The sequence below is a fragment of the Styela clava genome, chromosome 7, assembly GCF_964204865.1.
Source record: "Styela clava chromosome 7, kaStyClav1.hap1.2, whole genome shotgun sequence".
Classification (NCBI taxonomy): domain Eukaryota; kingdom Metazoa; phylum Chordata; class Ascidiacea; order Stolidobranchia; family Styelidae; genus Styela; species Styela clava.
In genome coordinates this window covers 13096808-13114193 of record NC_135256.1, presented here as the reverse complement: position 1 = coordinate 13114193, position 17386 = coordinate 13096808, and the positions used below count along the sequence as shown (strand labels likewise).

Here is a 17386-nt window from a genome sequence, read left to right as displayed (position 1 = left end):
TAAGGTCTATTTTGAACTTATTATTTCATAGTGGGTTTGGTTGATTTTTACTATGGAGGAAATGAAGACCTATTAAATAACAACTTTTAGATCCTAATCCTGTCTTCGACTTTTACCCAGTATAGCACTAACGTTTACTATATTATGGAACATACTTCTTGAAAAATCATCTATCTCAATGATTTCATAGCACTATGTTATTGTTTATTTTTTCATCCTTCAAGCTGCAATTGTTGTCACAAAGAATCTTGAGTGTTTTTGTAAATGTGAAATTTGTGTATTTGACTATGTATATTTCAACTCTTTCATAGTCTCAGGGCTAGTGCATTATTGTTAATGACGATACAAGTGTGTGATCATTTTGTCTCGACAGTTTAGTGCTTGCTTGGCGATCGCGACCCTCACGAAAATAACTTTATATTTGACTGCTTTGTGAATTTATAGTATACTATTACTGTACTTCTTTTTGGTGTTACCATCAACAGCTCATTCAGGAGGGCCCACATTAGTTATGTATGAGCCAGTACTCTGGTAACTCCATAATGTTGAATGTTTTTGTATCATTTATGAGTAACAATGTGTTTATCTAACTGGTAGTTGGTACTATAGAGATCACACAACAGTAAATAATCTTGAATGATTTTATTGCAAAAATGTTTATCCGTGAGAATAAACCGCTCTGTGAAAGTGTTTGGGTTAATATAAACACCATCCGCCGACATTCTAAAGTGAAGTGTGAAATAGTTTAGAACACCCATTAACATGCACAGATTTAATATACACTCAAATATACATTCAGAATCAAGGCTTAAATATAAACAGATGAGTTTGGAACTGATAAAATTAGGCACAGTATTAGGTGAAACCAAAACATGTACAGAAAATAGTGCCGCCAGGCGGATTTGTCTACATCATGTATCACACATGGTGGTCCACAGTGGCTATCATACATTGTATGCAAATAAAGAAATTCGATAAAACAGCAATTCAACTTTAGATAATCCATATTATCATAGAAGGAATTGTCAGTAAGATGTCCATTTACGCGTTGAATGAATATTATAATATAATCAAATTCTAATCTGGATGGTCCATTAAAATTTCATCTAGGGTGTAATATCTCATGATCTTGTGATTGCAATTTCACATCAATTAAAGTGAAAAAGATGCATTTCAAACAGTACAGTACAAGTGTTATAGATAGGAGTAACTTCCAAACAGATCGTCAAGTTGACAATATTTTAACTTTAACAAGTGACATTCGGCTACAAATCCTTGCTAAATAGTTTAAATAAATAGAAAAAATGTACAAAAAGAATAGCACAATAAACAAGAAAATAATAATATATACAAACAATACAAGAATTTTGTTTTGTTCGAGAAAAATATGAACATCAAACACTGAAAACTAAATGTTGACTTGCGTGTCACGAAGATCCAATAGGCAAACACCAGCATTAAATATGTTCAACATGCACATCTACTAGTATTTTTGGTCAAGGCTGAGTTAGGAGTTTGTTAAAGTTGTAACGTAAGCCTCGCATGGCCGAAGACATATAGGTCTGTTTATTTAGCTGTGACTGTTGTAGCACTATCTTCTTTTTTAGGATTGTTTCCGGTACTTTGTGCGGCATCACCATTCATTGTGCCATTGGTGAGGTTGTCCAATTTTCCCTTTTTATTCCGGTTTCTATTTCGTCTCTTCTTGCCTCCAGTGTTAGGGTTGGTTTGTGGTCCACTTTCTGTGCCATTTTGTGCTGGCGCTACCCCCTGATGAAGAAATGAATAATAAAAGTACTACAGGGACATCAAAAAATGAGTACAAAAGTTCAGGGCTGTGAAGTGGGAGTTGCAAATTTTCAATGGTGACAAAATAATCAAATTAAAATCAATATTAAGAATTCTTGACAGTTTATTGAAAAAGATGTGCATGAGCCAAAGTTTGTCATCAGAATTGGATTTTCTTGGAGTTCAGCATTGGAGCCAAAAATTTTCTTTAATGGAAAATGAAGTCGATTGTAAATATCTCCACTGGCTGTTGGAAACACTTAATTTGTCAGAAATTTCAAAGTGTTGCTGATTTATGAATAAATGCATGATCAATTCAAATTAAATTCCATGGCACACATCTAGAGTTCTAAACTGTTTGAAAATAATATGCACAACTTACATTTTCAACCTTATCTTGGCCTTCTCCAGCTCCATTTAGTGCTTCAAAGCGATTGTGATTTGGATTGGATGTTTCTTTCTTATGAAACGGTTTCTGTGATTGCGGCTTTCCTCGACTGAAAAAGTATATGGTTAGAAAAAATCTTGTTCAAGGAAATAGTCCTTATATCAATTGATTCCAAGCATAACTGTGTGTGGCTTGAATTTGCTATACGCTCATGAAAATAAAGCTCCTTTTGGAATATATCCTTCAGTTAGGATAGGATTTACATATTTATCCCAGGGAAGAGTGAAGACAATAAGATGGCTTAACCCTATGGCGGACCACGGCCTCTCATCCGGTTACCATTCCATGTCGGGTGTGGGATTAGTTAGGTATTTGTTTTTCGAAAGCATGAACTTGATGGTGGACGAAGCCGTAAATATCTGTAAGTTTATATGCGCACGGCAGTTATTCAATTAACAGAATAGCCAATTAACGTAAATGCTACAAATTCCAATGCAATATTATACTCACTTTGAATATCCATTATTTAACAGTTCCTTTGATTTGATTTGCCCTTTACTATCTGTGATTGATTCTCCACCTGTTTCTGATCCTGTGTCTGAAATTGACTTTTCGGAATTTGTAGTAGTGGCTCCCTCTCTATCGCTACCAGAGCGTCTGCGTCCTCTACCCCGGCCTGGGTTATACCTGGGTCTTCTGTAACTTCCCTCCATGTCACTTTCACTCTGAGAAGGAAGTGCACTCGACCCTCCATCAAGCTGTCGTATACGCTGATTAATACTCAATTGCTCCATTCGTAAATGGTCAAGGTCCCTTAGGTATGCAACATGGTATTCCAAAAGCGCTCTTGCATTTCTGATATTTTCTCGTATTCCGATAAATCGAAATGGTACCATTCCAGGTTCAATTTCCTTTTCTGTATTCTCATCGTCCCCAACAACTCGGACTCGGATAACACCAGATTTGTCAATCATTTCTTGGATTGTAGCTCCCTTTTTGCCAATCACTTTTCCTACATACGGTCTTGGAACGATAACTTCTTCTTCACAAAATTCCAACATTTCTCTTGCTTGTTGCACAGCTTCTTTGGTTTCACCATACACTGAAAATGTGTGTGTATCCTCATCTAAAACGATATCTAAAACACCAGAAATTTTTCTAGCAGCCATGATATTGGCTCCTCCTGTACCGATGGCTAGCCCAACTAAATCTTCACCAACTGTGAATTTTTCCACACACGATTCTGCACGCTGCTGAGTTATTTCCAATTGTTTCGAAGCTTCTTCGACTCTTTGGAGCATTTGTAATTTGGTACGAAGACTTCGGAAATGTAGATCTGACACAATCGTAGCTCTTCGCTGAGCTGATGAATTTGACACGATAACATCAAGTTGTTTCTTTGTGGAGTTGTACCGAACTAAAATCGCTTCAATACTTCGTTCAAATTCCTTATGAGCATCTATGTATTTTGTACAAAAGTCTTGCAGATCTTCAGGTACATCCAGGGACACTTTCCTGATATCATTACCTGACAATGGTTGGTTGCTATTGATAGGTCTGAGACGTTCTTTCGTGACAATTTCAGTATACTTTGGATCACACGATTGGTATTCAATAACGAAAAATTCTCCCTTGCTCATTTTAATCCGACAATGCCACCAACCACAAGGTTCATTATCATTTGCTCTTGAATGAACTTCGGCCTCTTGACCTTCAACGAACTCGATTCCACTTTCAACATCATATGCCAAGCGAATTTCTTGGAATGGAATAATCTTTTCAGGTTGCCAATTGTTCTCAAATGTAACAAGTATGCCAGTAGGGCCCACATCAGATAAAAATGCTTTATAATATGCACCGTTGGAACCCCTTACTTCTACAGTTCGGTTATCCATCGCTACTAATTCAATTATTGAATATCGGTTATGTAATACAGTGATGGGAGTTTTCAGTAGGCTATACAGAAAAATAAATATTTTTTTCAGATTGATACAGGTTTCTTAGTTTGTATTATTTAATGGAATTCAATGATATTCAATGGTTCAGATAATTATTTTTTTCAACCTTGCCATAATCAATTTCTTAATTAGTACAATATTGATATGTTCTAATTGCCAATAGCAACGAACTGGTTATATAAGGATTATTAGCACTGAAACGAATTATCTCATAACATATGCAAATATACACACAACTGCACAAAGGATCAGTCTCAATGTTTTCTTCAAAATAGAACAATATTCCATCAACGATTAGTTCATTATTAGCTGACGAATTATATCTGTATATCGATGGGATGAAAAACCTTCTCTTACAATTGAAAAAAAACATTTATTAAAAATCTGATTTTAATTTGCCAACTTCCTTTTTCGGAGTTAGGAAAACTGGAAATATGATTTCACATTTTCCAAAACTCGTGCCGTTGCTCTTGATCACAACTTATCTACCGCAACTTTTCATTCTGGTACTTTTTTTTCTTATTACAAAAAATCGAAAATATTGGTGGTACTAGAATAGAGATATTTGTATATAGGCAACATAAAAAACATCAAACTACTATTAATTTAGCGATATAATACCGGCATGCTGGTACGATATAGAATTATCAACCGAAAACATTACGGTATTCGCTTACAGCAAGGATCTTAACTAAGCTAACTAGACCTATCAAAACGTCCTGATAACAACCACGAAAACTTTGTCGTCTCGACTCCTACATACCTTAATTATTATTACTATCATATTTCTTTATTCTCCTCCCCAATATGCTTGAACTCAAAACACAAACGAACGTTGGCTATATACACGTGAAGGTGGCGAAACTTCGGTATCGCCCGTCCCATTTACATTCATTCGGTACTCGTTATTATGTGCATACAGCGAGATAACGAGAGAGAATTCGACCGTTGTTTTCTGTCGCAATACAGTGATTCGCTTGAGCGGCCTGATATAAGGAGACGATGATAAGCACGGCATGCCATTTCTACTTCAACAGCTGCATGCGCGCTGCTTGACGTCGCGTTGGGACGTAAAATATGACGGTAAAGAACAGAAGAAAGTGCTAACGACTGAAAAACTAAAAAGACTGGGGTGCAAAATAGAAAATTGCGAGACATCACACAACGCCAAAGTGCTACTCATGATTAGAATTCGCCGGCCGGTCTTTCGGAATAACATGGAAACGTCAATTTTAAATTCAGTTTGGAAGTTTGTGTGGTGGTCGTTGGTGTTGTATACTACATAGATAATAAATCAAAAGATCACGCAAAATCGCCGCGTCCTAATAAAAAATAGAATTGTTAGGTAACGTGAAACAAATCAACGATGAATACGTTTATTCATCACATTAGAATGATGATTTCTATCATAAGATGAAGCAGCCTACGATAACGGCGAGTACAAAAATATAACACTCTCAAACGCCAAAATTAATTCCATTATGAGGTAATCAAACTATTTTATTTGTAGTATTTAATTTAATTAACGATATCACTGCATTTAAATCTAGCAAAAATACGCAATGCAAAGTTTGTTTCTTGTCACATATTTCCTTGTAAAGCACCAAATTGTCCAACGTGAAAGCATACACAAAAACATCTGCTGGAATTTTTTGTTTTACTCTGTAATTGACCAAGGAAGAAAAGAGTGTAATGCTCAAATATGTGGATACGAAATAGTACCGTTATTTAAATTTTGATTACGTCATCACACAAAACTTCGAACGAAAAACGAATTCCATGGAGCCCAGAGATATTTTAAAAAAGGGAATAGCTACAACAAGCTTTCGCCACTGAAACGTCGGGATGAAGTGCGTTTGTAAACTTCTTTCTGTTTCTTCTTTGGTATTAACGATTTGCGCTAGACATATTCGAAAAAGATCTTCCGGTTATAATTAGTTCTCTATTCTGCCATCGTCATTTTTACTCGTCATATTTTTTCAATTCAGGAGGTAACGTTTGATCGTTGTGTTTTTCCAATCCAGAAGGAACAGTTGGATCGTTGTATTTTTTCAATTCAGGAGGAACCGTTGCATCCTGGTATTTTTCCAATTCAGGAAGAACCGTTGGATCGTTGTATTTTCCCAATTTAGGAGGATCTGTTGAATCCTGGTATTTTTCCAATCCAGGAAGAACCGTTGGATCGTTGTGTTTTCCCAATTCAGGAAGAACGGTTGCATCCTGGTATTTTTCCAATCCAGGAGGAACGGTTGCATCCTGGTATTTTTCCAATCCGGGAGGGATGGTTGGATCGTTGTTTCTAGGTGTGGGAGAAGACCTGGAATGATTATATATATATATATATAAACGTTTTAAAATTCATTACTGCCTGAGAAAACAAAGGGAAATGAACGACAAGTCGGTAACGATTTACATACAACTAATATTGTCTTTGAAAGAATGTTTCCACTTTTTGCTTGAAATAATTCAACCTCGCGCAGCTATCCATGCCAACAACCATTCACACACAAAGCTTTCTCGGCCACTATAGCACTGATATACGCTAAAATTTGTCACTTAATAGTTTATGCATACTTACAGAATCGGAACGACTTTGTCATTTATTCTCGTGTTATTCCGTTGAATAAAAATTGTTGTTCGTTCCCGACGGCGTCGTTCTGAAAACAGGTATATATTAAATGACGCAAAGTATGATGGCAATTTCAAGCTATTTTAACAACAGAGTACCTAAAATACATCTGGCGTGAAAATGTGAATCAAGTGGCCCAATTTCTTCAAGCAATTTTCGTCCTGTTCTAGCATCAACACATTCGCATTCGCCAACGTTATCAGTACATTGCAGCGGTGAGTATTCACCCCTTGGATCACAATCTGAAAAATACAGAGAGCTCAAAAATACAAATGACCACGACAACGACTGCGTCTAGAGAATGAGAGCTGTTTTATACTTAATGCTTGAATATTTATATATAAATATTATTCACTAAGACAATATAAGTGAAATATTGAACGCTGTTCGAATGCGTTCTTATAGCTTTATGTTCTGTATGAAAAAATATATATAATTTGGGAAGATGTTGATAACTATGGAGAACTATTATATATATCCTGATTGAATGGTAAATTCATACCTGGGAGATCTTTGTTGTTGCCCAAAGCGTTTAGAAATTCCGTTGCACATGGGGATTCTCCTTCGTCGACGTGTAGACTGTGAAAAAAATTATCAACAATGCCATTAAAAAAATAGGATATACGTTGAACATGGTCGCTATTCGAGAGAACCGCCCAAGCAATCCAAACCGTCCAGCAATATAAACTATTTAAATGTGTAATATGCTTCTCACCATTTTCCGTCTACGATTTCCTCGTCGCTGCCATCGATGCAATCCTCAAACCCATCACACACCTTGAAGTTTGGGACACAACCCAACACGTCCTTTCCGTTTTCCACTGCAACCGCACATTGCAAAAACTCGCTTTCACAGTCTGAATAGAATGTGAAGATTCATTAGCAATGTTCCAACAATATGAATGATTGTCAATTATCTAAATTTTCCTGGCATATCTACCATGCGGTTGTTTTTATGAATGAACCGAAACAAGGAAAAGGTTGTTTTGTCTTTCCGAAAGTCTTGACTCCTTACTATACTAACCTGTGAAAAACGAAGCAGTAACCGTGCGTCCATATTCCATGTCAGATACGATTATATCATATTCAGTGGCAGCTGATAAGTTATCAAATTTGACTTCATGGTACATATCATCGATCAAATCGAATTCCGTTAGACGACTGGAATTGCGAAGTCTTACAGATCCCTAGATACAATAATATAACGAAAGCATAAGTCAGGCGTGTCGCATTTTACTGTATTAAATATTAGCTGGTTATTTCACTCGAATACTGAAGAAAATTTTTTTTTTTAAATTATGTTGATGGAAAAAATTGCTAGTTTTCACGCAGCAGCAGCAGTAGAATCGATAGCGTGCAGATGTGTATTGTTATACATAAAATACCTGTTTATAAATTTCCACTCTATATTCACGAACATCTTCTAATGGTTGAAACACGGCGGTGACAGACTTGTTCCTCGGCTGTAAAATTTACAAGCAAGCATTTAGGGAGGGTAGTGGAGTTGTCTTTACAAGTGCCGATCCGATCATTTTGGCTAATTAAATAGCATCTAATCAACAAAAAAGTGTAATCATGACAGTTTTTGCATTCCATTTTTTATAGATGAACGGCGCTTATCAAAATAAATAATGTTGGTGTCGTGTAAAAAAAATCTTAAAGAAAAAAGAGAGGTACTCACCGTAATTACCAAATCTAAGTCTTCTGCAGTAGAAAGCCCCAAAGCCAATGCTACGACAAAACATATTACAACAACCTTGTTCATAGTATATTTCTTGCAAATATTTGCTATCTTCAAACTACTTACTGGAACTGTGTAACCGAAAATACTTTTATCTGACATTATGATTTTATTTATATAAATATATTTTGATATATATATATATATATATGTCTACTACCTATTCAACCAACGAATACACGGCTACTTGGTGAAATAGACTAATAGTAATATTCCGCTTTGAAATCTGTAATTTATTGCTAAAGCCGTTTAAAAAATAAAACCTTTCGACAATTTATTTCTTATTTTATGTGTCTTGTTGATGCTATCATGGTAAATTACGAAAAAGCAATCAGAAATTCATTGAACTCTAATGATGACAAGTACTGCCAGTGTTACGGCCGTCTGTAAACCATGCATGTCAATCTTAATCAATCACAGCGATTCAAGATCGGAACAAGCATGAATCGTATCAGGTTGTTTCATGCGACAGATAAAACGAATGTTACAAACGGCATGTGCACATTACACTATAAAATGAAATGCGTGTGCAATTATCATTAGTATGCGATGTTATAACCAGGTTGTAATTTCAAAACCGTCTGACAGTCGAAAATAAACGTAATTATAATAAGATGAGAGCATCATAACACTGTATGCTAAAGAATCAGTTGAAACTATATGTGAACGACGCAATTTGGATCACCAAACATGGTTTTTCTTTCGGTCATCATGCGCATCACCTTTAATGCTGCGTAAACTAGTGTCTCTGACTATTTCATTAGCTGATGAATGCATGCACTTTCTCCGCTCTATTTATATACCTTTCGGATCCCATTGCTTAACTATAATATAACAAATGTCGGAAATAGTGATTTACAGCGTATTCCGGAAAAAACTACTTGTCTTATCATCATTGTATTTTTTTTATGGAGCCTCTCTTTGTTTCTATTGTTTGTTAATAAATGAAATATTAGTGACAAAATTAAAGTTGACATGAGGATGTATGATGATGTCACCAATCAATGTGACGTCACTTGCGCATGTATGGCGATTTTGAAATGCAGCCTCGAGATGCATGACGTGTTTCATGGTTCATGTACATTTTCGTTGTTCCGAAATTTTTAGGACTGAAGTATTGAAGAACTTAAATGCATACAGAGTGTGGGAGAATGAATCTCTAGGCCAATGTTCAGAAGTCCACGTTAAGTACATTTTTGACGAGATTGTTTTTTGCCTTATTGCTTAATTTGAAAAATCATACTAAAAATAAACATCGTATTATTTTCTTTACAAGTTTGTTTACTTTCAAAGAGACAAAAATATACAAGCACAAAAATATATTTAAATTGTTTCTTTTTTATGCATCGTTATCAGTTCCAACTCACTAAATTTGGCTGAAATCATCATCTTCAATCGCTTTGTTCGTGTCCATGTAGATTTGTTATTCACTATGCGGAAAAATGTATTTTGTCTTTAGATCACGCCCCTGACACACCCGTCTTGTCTCGTACAAAAACTTGGGCATGAGATACTCCGTTAACACTTTTTCGTTCACTTGGGTTTTCAAAAATTATGATGTCAAATTTATTGCGCGGAAACTCTTTTTCAACTTGTTCAAGATATTCTTCTAACGATATGTCTTTGCAGCTCCAAATGATAAAATGTCTAATATCTGGAGTCAAAGCATATGGAAATTCATTTTCTACGATAACGACGCAAAATCCTAAAAACAAAATATTTATTGTATTTTTGAATGAATTTACGATCAATAGCGAATTTTCACAATCAGAATCACAGCTATTCTGATCCATACCTTCTGGATTTGCGTTCATGTCAACAAATTTTACTATTCTTTTTCCGCGGGTCGTACCATCGTCATCGAATGTTTCAATTTATTTGGTAGAGTAGGGAAATCCAAGAAATTTACTCCTACATAAACTATCAATAGAATCCCATTCCTGTCCTACTGAAGTCATATGTTTTTTATATCGACGAGCACATTCATACGTTCTGAAATAAAGAGAACGTTTTTACCAAAAATTAGACTACTGCACCACCAACTATACATTGATAGACTAATGGAGGAGAATAATACATAAATCATCGTAGAGAGTTAGTGGCAATGCTGCGACATGTGATCGGCATGTGTCCTTCCCAGTAAAGATCATTGATTTACTCACTCCGTTTCTTGGCTTATTTGAAGGAAGATTACAACAGGCTCATTAGGGGTCACCAGTTTAGTTAAAGCATATTAAATAATTATTCTGTTTCAACATAGCAGCAGGGGAAGGACATAGGACATCCGACCCGGGCAGCACGTTGTGCGGTGCAGCTGATAAATCAGTTTGATCCTATACATGTCACTCTTACTTGACCTTTAATTTATTCATTCTCGTGTGTAACAACATCTATAATTTGTATTTCCCCCAATTATTTTTGAAGATAGATTCAAGGTACATCATTATCAGAAACTCGCCCGCATAGCAGCACATAGCACTGGGTGGAACGTCAAAACCGACCAAACAAAATTTTAGTTTACAGATTAGATTTGTACAACTTTACTGACTAGAATGGTCATGAAACACAGAATAATAAATACATCAACTAGTTATTTTACCTTCCGAAGTTATAATTTCCATCTATTATCATACTTTCAGCTAAATCCCAATTGAAGAAACCATCTGCTATCAGAATACCTCTGGTATCTTCATCTTCGCTTCGGAAAACTTCAATCATACCTCACTACGAATAATTATAATTTTAGGCCTAATCTACGCATTATAATTAAATAACCGAATTATTATGATGTCATGTTGTGGTTTGCGAGCCACCACAAAGTTCATTAGTATAAATATATTCTTAAAATATTATGATGCAATAATGAATATTTGTCAATGTGCAGTGATTAACATTTAAATGCTCATATTTTGTAAGACTTTTCGTACGAAATCGTTGGAATATACGAGTGCATAAGATTATAGTGCAAATATTAGGACCCTGGGATAAATTTAACTGAACAATATATAAATGTTTTTCCTAATAAGCTATGAGTTCTAAGGCTTGGGCTATTTGGCTATTATGCCAACCTATTTAAATCTTTATGAAACACATTTTTTATCTTGTAACATGTTTCATAGATTATATAATTCATTTTTGTGCGCGTTGAAACCTACATATTAATTACCGTAAGTATATATATATACTATTGTCAAGATAATTGATTGAATTAAATTATTTTTATGACAAAGTCTGCCTGCAATCAAATTTGATCAATCTTCAAGGGAACTTGAAGATCACATTGAAATCGTTATAAAAAGGTATTTTTTGGCACTTGAAATTCTGTAAATGTATATCCATGTAGTATAAGCTTTTAGGTGGAAAAACATTTATGTTCAGACAATTCACAGTTCAATTGAAATTATCGAATATACATTTTTTCCACCACTAATCGTTAAAACTTCCATTTACAGATTAAACAACGATTATTCACAATGTAATATATATATAATTTGCGTACTGGCGAAAAATCTTCATTATTACCTTTCTACTTAATATGGGAAATATTGAAAGATCGGAAATACACGACCGGCTGTATGGTGATTATTATAATCACACTGAAGCGACCCGTATGAATCATTATAGAGTTAGTAACTGCACTGTCAATCAAAGTTAAGTCGTAATGTATTAGGTCGACTTCCTCGTCTCTTCCTTCTTACATTTCAGTTAGTATGCTTGTAAATATATGTGTAAGTCGCTTCCTTCCACTAGTAGACTGGCGAATATCACCTGTTACAACTGAATTGAAAGCCTCAACACGCTTTTCGTATTTCTGCTTATAGATTGCGAAGCTGGTTATTCGGCATATCCAATGAGAGCAACGACACTATTATTGACACCTTGTTCTAATGATGTGAAAATCACTCGAATTCGCTTCGATAGTTACAGCATAAACACTTATTTAATCGAAGAGGATTTGGCCAAAATGATTCACGTTCGTTTCGCTGATTTACATTGTACCCCGCTTTCGAGAATTAAAAGTATGGGCGATTTTTATTAATAAATACATATTAATCAGAACGAATCTCCTACAAACCGTTAGATGACGAATTTCATCTACGAAAATCTTGGTGCAAAATTAGTTTTGTGCCTATCTTATGTATAATAATACCTCTTTAACATGCTTTTCTTTGAACTGGACGTTTTAAAATTGGTGTAAAGGCAATCGAGTTATTTTTTCCAATACATTGATTTTCTATATTTCGGGAGCATAAGCCTCTCTTAGAAACATATAGAATAGATTAAAGCATACACTTGCTCAGAAGATTTAAATTTCATTACTGTGACGGTTACATCAAGATAAAATCAGCATATTATGAAGTAGATTAAACCTACAGTGCGCTTCTGGATTCCAAGTCGAGTGCACGCCCGAAATTCGTGATTGCTCACGATCTAATATATCTAACAGTTTCGAGGGTAGTGGAACGAAAAATTCACTGATGAAGAGTACTGTCAAATTATCACATAACATAGTGACTGATATCAAAGAACACGCACCTTTTGGCTTCTCACTAGCCATCCAAAACCCAGGGTGATAATGTTAAGTGGCCTAACACTAAACCACATCCCCTGAAAAGTGAGGTTTTTCGAAATCTACCTTTCGGAAACTGAATATATATGTCGATTCGGAGACACCAAATCTGTGATGACATTCAGGCTATAAACCCTGTGTCCGCCGTAATGTCATTGTTGTTCGTAAATAATAAACTTTTTATTGAAAAATATTTATAAGCCTAGACCAGATAAATATTTGTTGCATACGGGTTTCAACTGAAAAATGTTGTTCAAATATATGTTGGAGGGGCGCCTGAAATGGTAGGTGTGGGCCACAGAAGTTAAAATGTGGATAGCACTCAATAGGGGGGTGACAGACTTTCATCGCGTTCTGTTTGAACTGATCAATTGGCTTTTGACCCATGCAAATATATGCATCATCGCCGTCGAAGCTCGGTCTTCTATGTGGCCATGACCTCTAGTTGACCCTGGACCTCTAATTTCACGCCATGAAATCCAGACTGGCCCACCCGGTTTGCAATTTTTGATCGTGATTCAAAGACTCGCTGCCCAAATGTTTCGTAGATGTTTCGTACAAAATTGATTTAAAAAGCTCTGCTGAGTAGTAATAATTTTGAATGCAAGATAAAAGTATAGACAGATACTGTGAGTAGATATCTGACTGCGTTGTACAAACCCTTCCATTGAGATGGTATTATGTGTAACACCTTTCTCGTGTATACTGGCAAATAACATACTGGTGTCGAATTGGGGGTGACTGAAATATCTGACTGTTCCTCGATCCTTGGAATACTATTCGATAACATGCAACCCTCACCATGTCCAATGCCACAAATATCAGTAATGTTGTACAATGAAATTTGATGTATTGCAATAAAATCCAGAGCTTTGAAGAGATTTTAACTGTGCCCTGATACGGATTACGATGTCTAGCTTAGTTTAACGGTTTTCTGAATTCAAATGAAAATATACAAATAGAGATCATTAAAACGAGGTAACAATAAAGCATTGAAGCAATATAATGTTATTAAATAATCTGACACTGTTTAGCTTAACTAATAGTGTTTAGTTCCCATGAAGTACTATATAACATTCAGACGAGATAGCGATCAGAGACCCCCGACAAGAGAGCGATGACATGGACACGAAGATCGAAGCGAAGTAGTAGTCTATCTTACCTTTAACAGTACCCAGGGCCGGATCAAGGCTTTTGGGGGGCCTAATCACTCAAGACTTTGATGCCCTATATATAAAGTATTGTTTTTTATATTTCGGAATAATATATAACTATTAAGAAATCGAGTTCATCAAAAAAGGCGAGCTGTTTTTCTTCTCGCGCTATGTACTTCATATTCATCTGTATCACCCAGTCTCTTTAGGTTGTATAATGTTTTTATAAACTCCAAAATGAATGTAACATGATAGTACTGTAAAATGAACACGTCGCAATAAGACCAGTTCCAAAGCTTCGAATATGCGGAGAGTTTGAATGAGTCCGCAACGAGCCAGAAATTCACTGCGGTACGCAAACGTTTTTGCGAAACTTTACTATCAGCCAAGTTACGATTTATGTTAGAATTTAGATAAAACATAAAAAGCAAGTTTATTCACATAATATTAATCGAGTCAATAGTTACTTGTTACTGAGTAAGGCTGGGCATATATTCGAATATTCAACTATTAGAATAGCAATTTACTAATCGAAATATGGTAACAGGTCACTTGCGCGTCGCTTGATCAAACGATTGGAATTCACAACTCACTTGCGGATATTGGAACACTAGTGGGGACACGCGTCGATAGATACATAAGTAGGGATTTGCTCAAAATGAATTTTTTTAAAACAATTGTTTTAAATCAAGTTTTTTTTTGCCTGTTTTGTTCGGGATGGCTGTACTATTTGATTTTTTTGTAATAAATAGGTTGAAGAAAAATTGATATAAAAACTTGCCAAGCGCTCCTTATTTGCAATAAATATTTCAAAACGCCACAAATAACGATAGAGGCTCATGCACACCTTCTCAACCTGTAGTCCAGTGCTTGGCGCAGTAAGACGCAACCGATAAGCTATTACATGCACGACCTTGGTGCGATGAAACCACCTTGCGAAAATTGAAATGCGATTGAATAAATGAGTTTGTATAACCTTAAAAGACTCTATCACTTCAACCTTAAAAACAATGTATGCCAAGCATAAATTAACCGAACAGTATTAACCGTAATGATGCCTTCATTTTATGAGAAAAATGCCAATACATGAACTCAAAATCCATATTATGGCGTCACTCATAGTCATAACAGATTAGTCAGGGCGTCTTTTCATCAGAGGACCCTTACAATTAACATAGGCTAGGCTGTATCATCGTTATATCAGTAGATTACCGCCGATATAAGCATATTCTTCATTATCGCAACCCACTCGTTTTGCCGAAGGGCTGCAATTGATCGAATTGCTTTTGTAGTAGACTCGGGAGCTAATTTTCATAATTTTCTTACTCAAAACGTCTCTCTGATATCTCGGCTAAACATTCCGGGTAAAATCTTATGACTTTGAGCCCATGCTCTAAAACAGTGGTTCCCAAACTTTTTTGACCATCGCCCCCCTAAAGTAGTTTATGCAACTTCATCGCCCCCCTGCACTACAAAAAAATATAAAGTCAGAAACGAATATATTACAGACCAAATAAGAAGACAAATCATAGTTTATAGTGTTTTTTATTAATGAGATACATGAGCTTGGTGTTCTTCAGCGAGTTTTTTATTATATCTAAAATTACCCCGTTTACTGATGGAAAGTTGATTTCGTTGTTTTAATAGCAATAGTAGCACGGCTGAAAACCCCTTTTTCACCATATAATAGGTCGGAAATGAAAGAATCCAGGGTTCTACCTCCTCAAAAACCGTCGTGTACTCTTGCCTTATAGCATTTCACTTCCTAAATTCACCCCATTTCACATTAAAATAATAAAAACAAAGTCAATTTTCCCAAACTTATAATAATGATTTTCGTACATCTCATTCATTCGTACAGCCTGATGACCTGCACTAAAATATTTCGGAAAAATTCATCCCCGATTCCTCATCCTATCAAAGCCTCCAGTCCGATCATCAGTCCATAATTAACCAGCCATTTGTTTTTGGATTCATTGACTCGGATGTGGAAGAAGCCGTGACTGACTATCGGCTACGGCCCAGGGGTCGGCAAATTTTATGTCGCTCGCAGGACAAAATTCAGGGTTGCTAGTCTTTCGCGGGTCGCATATATTTTTTGAAAGTTAAAAACGGAACAGCGCGCGAAAACTGCGACAATTCGTGAACTCAACTCAGTCGTCGTATTGAAAAAATATTACAATGATATTTAATGTGACACCGCTCGTCGCTGCATCACACTGGATAGCTTTACGACGCCAAGATTGAAACATTTTCTAAATGGGCATCACCAAACCCACTTCTTTGCTTGTTCTTTGTCTTATTTAAAAAATATTACAATGATATTTAATGTGACACTGTCTCGTTGCTGCATCACGCTGGAAAGCTTTACGACGCCAAGATTGAAACATTTTCTAAATGGGCATCACCAAACCCACTTCTTTGCTTGTTTTTTTGTAATAAATATTAAAATGGTAATAATAAATGGTGTGTATTAGAATGATAGTTTGAAACAAATACCCCATTTTACAGGCAACAACAAAAATTTTGAAATGGTGAAGTACGGGTTGAATTTTCCGCAGTCAAAGGTCGGGGAAAGGTCCATTCAGTGAATAGCTCGGGCCAGATTATTTTATTCCGGCCGTATTTTGCCGAATACTGGGATACGCAAACTACCTTACCTTACTGCGAAGACGAGACCAGAAATTCTTTCGCGTGTGAATATCGCCCACATGATTCAAGACTGCCAATGCACACAGAGTACAGAATTAAGTGCGCCGAACATAAAACAGGTTTCGCGAAATCGCCCCCCTATCGCCCCCTCTGTATCGTTTTCGCCCACTGGGGGGCGATATCGCCCACTTTGGGAATCACTGCTCTAAAACACGATATTTTTTTATTAGAATTGATAAAAAACAAAACCCTATACATAAGTGTGGTGTTTCTCGCGAGTTCGAATAAATTTTTTTCTGGTTGGTGTCAATGATGGCAACCCAGATATTCTAAATTGAAAAGCGGCGATACAAAATACCAAAAATAAAACGGAAAACACCATAAGTTTTGTTTTATGATGATTAAATTTTTTTTTTAGACATCGCGAAATTCCGGGTGCTACCGTAGTATACGTACCAGGTCATTTTCCCTTAGGATTCTTTGCTTTACTGCCTCCACGTTGGTAC

The 17386-nt window shown here is 35.9% G+C and overlaps 2 protein-coding genes and 1 long non-coding RNA gene across 3 annotated transcripts; all 3 read right to left on the bottom strand.

Moving 5' to 3' along the window:
- Positions 1–627: 627 nt before the first annotated feature.
- On the bottom strand, positions 628–4232 carry LOC120327507 (RNA-binding protein fxr1-B-like). Its single transcript, XM_039393815.2, has 3 exons — positions 2687–4232; positions 2171–2285; positions 628–1770 (listed from the first exon to the last, which is right to left on the bottom strand). Exons 1-3 carry the CDS (start codon positions 4069–4071, stop codon positions 1567–1569), a joined length of 1704 nt encoding a protein of 567 aa, XP_039249749.2. The 5' UTR covers positions 4072–4232; the 3' UTR covers positions 628–1566.
- A 1542-nt stretch (positions 4233–5774) lies between these two features.
- LOC120327509 (uncharacterized) lies at positions 5775–8621 on the bottom strand. The gene is made up of 8 exons (XM_039393816.2): positions 8445–8621; positions 8149–8226; positions 7788–7950; positions 7479–7620; positions 7266–7342; positions 6862–7005; positions 6713–6791; positions 5775–6451 (listed from the first exon to the last, which is right to left on the bottom strand). Exons 1-8 carry the CDS (start codon positions 8604–8606, stop codon positions 6097–6099), a joined length of 1200 nt encoding a protein of 399 aa, XP_039249750.2. The 5' UTR covers positions 8607–8621; the 3' UTR covers positions 5775–6096.
- A 1143-nt stretch (positions 8622–9764) lies between these two features.
- Positions 9765–11318, bottom strand: LOC120327510 (uncharacterized). Its single transcript, XR_013477216.1, has 3 exons — positions 11104–11318; positions 10300–10496; positions 9765–10209 (listed from the first exon to the last, which is right to left on the bottom strand). It is a non-coding gene; the product is annotated as an uncharacterized LOC120327510 (long non-coding RNA).
- Between the last annotated feature and the right edge of the window lie 6068 nt (positions 11319–17386).